Raw genomic sequence first — 8,361 nt, 5'->3', positions numbered from 1 at the left:
GCAGCGGGACTATTTATAAACTGTGTACCAGTGCTACCCCAGTCACCAACCTCCAAAGCCTGAATTGTACTTGGTAAGGTTCTCTATCAGTATCACTAACCTGGAAAAACTGACTGTGAAGAAACAGCTTGATTATACTGGCTGCACATGTAAATGTTCCAAGAATAATTTCTAACTCAACCCCTTTGAAGTTACTGTTTTTTCCTCCATTAGATCGGTATTAGCATATGGCTAAATTTTGTATCCTCCACCTCCACCTCCACCTTCCTGAACACTTAAGTACTTATACACACACACACATACACACACACACGTTTTCTTTTTTTTTTTCTCCCTGCAGGTTTCACAGCTGGTGGCTGAACAGAAACAGTCTCTGGGTTGAGACTTTACACTGGTTTCCCTGACCTGGAAGAGTGAAAAATCTAGATTATTTCAGGAATTTATTATAAGCTTTCCACCCTTCTCTGTCTCATCATGTCATCTACAAAATGGGGTGTTGGGGAGGCAGGATCCCTATCTTTCTGATCTAGCATCGCCTTAGGTTGAGATATTAAAAATTGCAAAACACAAGCAAGCAAATAAAAAAAATAACTATTTGTTGAAAGAATGAACTGGGTAACTATAAACAGGCTTCTAGGTGTTCTTTAAAAGGAAGATATTATTATCAAGGAACAGAACCTTTGTAGAATGGCGCTTTGGGGGCCTGGGTGGGTCCAGAACTGAGGAAGTTTGAGTTACTGCCAAGCTACAGTCCCAGGCCCTGCGGGGAGTCAGGTCCAAGTTTGAGAAAACAGTCAGAGTCAGGGGCTATTGTGGCCTGGACAGAGGCAGAAAGACACGACACAGCAGGCTTCCTTCCTGTCTTGCTCTTATCTGAAGTTGCAGAGAGTGGGTGGGAGTGTGCCTGAGGTGCAGGTGAGGCACGTTTAGCCCGAGCCGGCCACGGACTCCACTTCCCCTCCTCTTCCCCCAGTGGCAAATCCGCCCCACCTCGCAAACCCCCAACTCAGGCACTTGGGCCCCTTTTGGGCCCCCTCTCGCTCCTCCCTTTAGGCACCTCCCTGGGCCCGCCCACGGTCTCCCCCCAGTTTGGGACTGCGTCATAAGTATCCCAGACCTCGGCTTGCAGTAGTGTTAGACTGAAGATAAAGTAAGTGCTCTTTGGGCTAGCAGGATCTCCTCTTGTAGTCTGCAGCCCAGGACGCTGATTCCAGCAGCGCCTTACCGCGGAACCCGAAGATTCACTATGGTGAAAATCGCCTTCAATACCCCCACCGCCGTGCAAAAGGAGGAGGCGCGGCAAGACGTGGAGGCCCTCCTGAGCCGCACGGTCAGAACTCAGATACTGACCGGCAAGGTAGCTGTCCCAGGGCGGGGTGGGGGAGGGGTGGGCGAAAGAAAGAGGGCTGGTAGCAGAGGAGAAAATGAAGCTTCCCTGGGAGGGCCCCTCTTGCTCCTCTTACGCTGTCTCTGGGGTTTACCCGGTCGCCTCGGTTCTGTCTCCTCGCGGCACCTTCTGCTTACCGCACCCTCTGTCACTCTGCATTCCCGCGTGTCGTGCCAAGTTCTGTCTGTTCCAGCTCACACCAGCTATCCTGGAGGGAGGTTAGAGAGAGTTTGAGGAGATGCCCTGGGACTCGTTGTCATTGTCTCTTGGGTAACATGTAGGGACCTTGGGATCAAGGAGGGGCATGTCGCCCAGTCCCCACCTCCAGGGATGCGCATAGTCTCCCCAGGGACAGAGGGGACACAAGGGGGTGAGCAAGACCAGGAGATTTAACATTTCTTTCTTTCCTTTTGGTGTGGATGAAGTTCTAAGACTCTAAATCTTTCTACGATCTCTGAGTGTTCGTGGAGGTGGGGTGAGCAGCAAAGGGCACTTTTAACTCCAAGCAGTATGGGTTGGGGCAAGTGGTCTGCTTGAGCGCGCGATCATTTTCCGTTTCTCTCTGGTCATAGGTGGCTTTAAACATTAGATAAAGGAGCTGTCAAAATTGAGCTGGATCTTAATGCCAGTTTTGGGTGTTCACTGTGCCCTTTTACTGCAAGAGCCTTGTATATTTTTAGAGTGGTATTTCCTAAAGAAAACACTCTTCTCTTGTAAAAATAAATTTGGGGATACTTTTCAATTATTTTTAAATTTTTTTCTTGTTGAACAACATCCCCTTCCCTCTATTTAGAGATCTGAAGCAGGTCTAGTGTTGTAATTTAAACTACTAGCTTTGACAGGAACTGGGGAAGCTCTTCCCCAAAATGTTATCCATTATTTATTTAGTCCTACTTCTACTTCTTTTAAACACCTACTATGTTTTCAGGGTTCGTATACTACTCCTCAGTATAATCTCAATTTTAAAGGGCAATAGTATTTTCTTCGTGTTCTATGAAATCTGGAAAGTGTTGGCGCTTGCAGATCTGTCCTAACTTGTCTTGTTCTCTATATAGTTTTAACTTTTGTGTTCAAAGTGGAGATATAAAAAATCCTTTGAGTTAAATGAGAATCCATGTAGTAAAAGTTGATTGTACACACAATTTGAAATGTTAATGTGCTTATCCAGCTTTTTATTGTGGAAATTTTCAATATTAAATCCTGCAATAAAACTAGCTTTTGTGTATTATACATTTTAGAGCTCAAAAGTAACACCCTCTTGCATTTTGTTGAGGTTTTGATTAAATGACAGAGGTCAAATATGTAATTGTTCTCCTGCTTAGTTTGTAGGTTAAACATGGTCAGATTTTTTGGGAGGTCTAATTAGAGGCCAGTAGTTAAATATAGCCACACAGTAATCCTTTTTTTTTTTTTCCTCACCGCCAAGCATTTCATGACTTGTAGATAGATTCAGTTAATATGCAAGCAATACTTCTGCCAGGACTGTGGTGCGATGAGGAAAAAGCAAAACTGAGCATTTGCACTTTGATTATACTTTGCTGTTAGGTTTTGAAGAACACTTAACAGGATCCTTACCTGGCCACTATAGGACACTGATAATAATACTTGACATATTGTATTGTAATAACATTGATCAGCTAGCTCATTAGAGGTTGAGCATGACAAATATGATGTCAGACATAGTGTACAATCACTTCGAAAGAGTTCCAAGAGAAATTAGCTATGGTAATTGATGGCTCACACCAACCTAAAGTCCAATAAATGTAAATGAAAACAAAAAGCCCTTATTTCTAGGATGTAATATCTTATGAAATTGAAATTCTAATACTTAGGCCTTGCTTAATAAACTTCCTGAATTATTGAAAGAATAAATGAAATTACAATGCAAACTGTTCTTCTCATGTCTCAGTAGCAAGAAAAAATAAATTTATTTCTCTTAGAATTTCAAATTAAGCTATTATGTGACTTAAGAGCAAGTTACTTTATCTTTATGAAACTCATTTTAATCATCTAAAATATAATTTTAAGTCTCCAGTTCTAGATTATTGTACAGTAATTCCAAATCAAAATTTTTTTTTTTTTAAAAAAAAAAACAAAAACAAAATTTATAGTTCTATCTTTGTAGTGCTAATCTTAGTTTAGGTTTTTTTTAATAAAAATAATTAAAAGTTCCTGAAAATTACTGGGACACAGAAAAGCCTTCAAGGTTTATAGAGTACTAATTAATGGAGGGTTTGAACTTAAATAAATTTAGTTAAGAAAATGGGAATCTCAAATTTCTTTGACCTTCAAAGAAAAATATTTTTGGAAAAATAAACATTTCTCAAATGATTGTCTGTCCTTTCATCTTCTGCATTAACTTGAAATCTATGCATTTGTTTTCACCAAATGAATTTAAGGTTAGTTAGCTCTGATAAACATTACAGTAGTTGTCCTGAAAAAGAGCTAATGACCTAAAAGACTAAAACAATTCGATTTATATACGCGTTTGAATGATTTACCCTTTAATGATCAGGGCCTAGATTTGCTTACTTCATTTATTCAGTCCTTGAGTAATAATGCTGCTTAGGATGTATTGTGACATACAAAAATGGGATTAGAAAGATTGGAGTCCACTGCCCTGGGAAGGGCACAATCAGATACTTGTTTGCTTTGGATCTTTCTTGTTTCAATCCCGAAGCAAATTATTGATTTAACAAAATATTACAGTCACTGTTACACGGACAACTTTTGTGTCTAGCTATCGCAAATGCTACACTTCAAAATCAAGTGTTTCACCCAGGACGTGGAAAATATTTCATTCATGCAATACACAGTTATAGAATATTGATCGATATTAAGAAACTTTTATTTCTCGATTAAATTAGGAACATTAAATTTATAGCTCTCCCTTCGATATTTTAATTTCTAAAATATGGGGAAAATGGCATATACCTTATAGAACTCCTACCTTTAAAACCTAATTTTCAAAAATCAGCTTTTTGAAAAATCAGTTAATAAATTAATCAAAGGATACTAATTCTCTTTTAAGTTGACAAACTGATTTGGAAAAAATAATGAAGAAACAGAACCATATCCCAGAAAGTTAGTGATTATATCAGTGTAGTAGTTCAAAAAGTAATTACTTCCATTTATTGAGTATAATTTCTAGAGATCGGCTCTACTGCATTGTGCCTATTGTTAATACTATATTATACATTGAAAAATGTGTTGAGTCAATGTCGTGTTAAGTGTTCTTAGCACAGTAAAAAAGAATATGACATTGCATAAATAAACGGTAATTTTAATTTGATTCTTGATGCATGTATTTTGAAATAATTTCATATCTATATTTGGGTTTAGAAATGCCAAATGGAAGGTTAATATAATCAGAGACATTTTTTAACATCTATTAGATTCAGAAATTGTCTTGAAATAAATTCAGACTACAATTAAAATGAGTTAACATTTAAAAAAATATCTTGGGTTTCAAGGGAGGTAAATTGTACACAAAATCAACTATGTGTCTAAAAGTACAATCTGGTTTTGTTTTTGGTTTTGCTTTTTAACAAATAGGAGCTCCGAGTTGCCACCCAGGATAAAGAGGGCTCCTCTGGGAGATGTATGCTTACTCTCTTAGGCCTTTCATTCATCTTGGCAGGACTTATTGTTGGTGGAGCCTGCATTTACAAGTACTTCATGCCCAAGGTAATACTAATTATAATTATTATACTTTGGATTACTACTTGCTAGACATTTAGTAGCAACTTAAAAAATTCTGTAGTGGTGAATAGAGAAAAGAAGATTTAGGGAAAGTTTTCAAGTTGCCTTTCAGTTCATAAAATTGATTTGTCTTCATTGTGATAACTGTAGTCAACAAGCCTCGGCTTAACACATAGTACAATGAATTGATATGAGTGTGAAAAGCCATTCAAATATCATGATAGTATTAGAAGGTTGTAATTTTCCCTTTTTGTCTTTTAGAGCACCATTTACCGTGGAGAGATGTGCTTTTTTGATTCTGAGGATCCTGCAAATTCCCTTCGTGGAGGAGAGGCTAACTTCCTGCCTGTGACTGAGGAGGCTGACATTCGTGAGGATGACAACATTGCAATCATTGATGTGCCTGTCCCCAGTTTCTCGGATAGTGACCCTGCAGCAATTATTCATGACTTTGAAAAGGTGGGCTTCTCATTCTTATAAATATTCCAGGATTTTTTTTCTTTCTCTCTCTCTTTTTTACTTCATTGGCAGGTATTAAATTCATTCATGAATGCACATGTTTTTGAGGCAAAGCCTTTTCATACTTTTGTTGTTGAATACACATTAGTTGATTTTGAAAGGATGTAGCTGCTTGATCTAATGGTAGTTGGAAAATTTGCAATGTTACTGCCTTCTGTGTCTTACCTGACTTTTTCCCCCTACCTAACAGGGAATGACTGCTTACCTGGACTTGTTGCTGGGGAACTGCTATCTGATGCCCCTCAATACTTCTATTGTTATGCCTCCAAAAAATCTGGTAGAGCTCTTTGGCAAACTGGCGGTATGTATTTTGGAAGTCAAATTTTTACATAAGCATTTCCAAGTAATTTTACTTCCTTGTTTTTTTAAAAAATAATGAGTTTGGCCAAAACATTTTATTGTATTGAAATGATTTTGAAATAAAAAATGTTGTGAACCTAAAACTGCTCTAAAAAATAAAGATTATTTTTTACAGTCATTATCTGGTATAGGAAAGGATTTAAATAGTGTCCTTAAGAATTTGGGCAAATGACATGAAGAGACACTTTTCAAAAGAAGACATACATGCGGGCAACAAACATGAACAAAAGCTGAGCATCACTGAACATTAGATAAATGCAAATCAAAACCACAACGAGATACCATCTCACACCAGTCAGAGTGACTATTATTAAAAAGTCAAAAAATAACAGATGCTGGTGAGGTTGTGGAGAAAAAGGAATGCTTGTACACCATTGGTGTCAGTGTAAATTAGTTCAGCCATTATGGAAGATGCTGTGGTGATTTCTCAGACCTAAAGACAGAAATACTATTAGACCCAGCAATCGCATTACTGGGTGTATGCCCAAAGAAATATAAATCATTTTATTATAAAGACACATGCACAAATATGTTCATTGCAGCAATATTTATAATAGCAAAGACATGGTATCAGCCTAAATGTCCATCAATGATAGACTGGATAAAGAAAATGTGATACATATACACCATGGTATACTACGCAGCCAAAAAAAAAAAAACCAATCACAAAAAAAAATACAAGATCACGTCCTTTGCAGAGACATGGATAAAGCTGGAGGCCATTATCCTTACAAACTAACACAGGAACAGAAAACCAAATACCATATGTTCTCACTTCTAAGTGAGAGCCAAATGAAAAGAACACATGGTCACATAGAGGGGAACAACACACACTGGGGCCTTTCAGAGGGTGAAAGATGGGAGAAGGGACAGGATCAGGAAAAATAACCAGTAGGTACTAGGCTTAATACCTGGGTGATTAAATAATCTCTACAACAAACCCCATGACACAACTTTACTTAAGTAACAAACCTGCACTTTTACTCCTGAACTTCAAAATTAAAAAGGAAAAAGAATTTCTCATTTCAGTCTTTGTTTTTGATTTTTAGAGTGGCAGATATCTGCCTCAAACTTACGTGGTTCGTGAAGACCTAGTTGCTGTGGAGGAAATTCGTGATGTTAGTAACCTTGGCATCTTTATTTACCAACTTTGCAATAACAGAAAGTCCTTCCGCCTTCGTCGCAGAGACCTCTTGCTGGGTAAGTAACTAATGTATTTCTTCCTTCACCCTGTGTTACACAGTGGAGGAAAGTGGAGGTAGAATACAGGAAAAAGTGGGGAACAAGTCTGGATATATTTTCATTTCCACAAAAATTTCAAAAGCCACTTTTTTTGCACATTTACTTACAGGTTTCAACAAACGTGCCATTGATAAATGCTGGAAGATTAGACACTTCCCCAACGAATTTATTGTTGAGACCAAGATCTGTCAAGAGTAAGAGGCAACAGATAGAGTGTCCTTGGTAATAAGAAGTCAGAGATTTACAATATGACTTTAACATTAAGGTTTATGGGATACTCAAGATATTTACTCATGCATTTACTCTATTGCTTATGCTTTAAAAAAAGGAAAAAAAAAAACTACTAACCACTGCAAGCTCTTGTCAAATTTTAGTTTAATTGGCATTGCTTATTTTTTGAAACTGAAATTACATGATTTTCATTTTTTCTTTGAATTTATAGGGTTTAGATTTCTGAAAGCAGCATGAATATGTCACCTAACATCCTGACAATAAATTCCATCCGTTGTTTTTGTTTGTTTGTTTGTTTTTTCTTTTCCTTTAAGTAAGCTCTTTATTCATCTTATGGTGGAGCAATTTTAAAATTTGAAATATTTTAAATTGTTTTTGAACTTTTTGTGTAAAATATATCAGATCTCAACATTGTTGGTTGCTTTTGTTTTTCATTTTGTACAACTTTCTTGAATTTAGAAATTACATCTTTGCAGTTCTATTAGGTGCTCTGTAATTAACCTGACTTATATGTGAACAATTTTCATGAGACAGTCATTTTTAACTAATGCAGTGATTCTTTCTCACTACTATCTGTATTGTGGAATGCACAAAATTGTGTAGGTGCTGAATGCTGTAAGGAGTTTAGGTTGTATGAATTCTACAACCCTATAATAAATTTTACTCTATACAACCACTGTTTCTTTTATTTCATCACTTGAGATATAGTCAATGTGAATAATTAATATTACTTATTTAGCTTTTGGTGTACCTGTAACAGATCTAAAATTATAAGCCCAACTTTGCCCCCATTCCCACCTACACATATTTATGTGTTATAGTTTCATATTTCACTCCCTTTTGACAGTATATTAATTACTCTTTTATAAACATCCCATAATTGGCTTATCATGTAAATTCAACTATTTATTTAGAGGCTT

The 8,361-nt window shown here is 37.0% G+C and overlaps 1 protein-coding gene across 1 annotated transcript; it reads left to right on the top strand.

Annotated features, from left to right (window-relative positions):
• The first annotated feature begins 914 nt into the window (after positions 1-914).
• ITM2A (integral membrane protein 2A) lies at positions 915-8,114 on the top strand. Its single transcript, XM_054473056.2, has 6 exons — positions 915-1,357; positions 4,943-5,074; positions 5,351-5,548; positions 5,799-5,909; positions 7,018-7,168; positions 7,320-8,114. Exons 1-6 carry the CDS (start codon positions 1,247-1,249, stop codon positions 7,406-7,408), a joined length of 792 nt encoding a protein of 263 aa, XP_054329031.1. The 5' UTR covers positions 915-1,246; the 3' UTR covers positions 7,409-8,114.
• Positions 8,115-8,361: the final 247 nt, after the last annotated feature.

This window comes from Pongo pygmaeus, chromosome X (assembly GCF_028885625.2).
Source record: "Pongo pygmaeus isolate AG05252 chromosome X, NHGRI_mPonPyg2-v2.0_pri, whole genome shotgun sequence".
NCBI lineage: Eukaryota > Metazoa > Chordata > Mammalia > Primates > Hominidae > Pongo > Pongo pygmaeus.
This window is presented reverse-complemented; position numbering and strand designations above follow the sequence as displayed.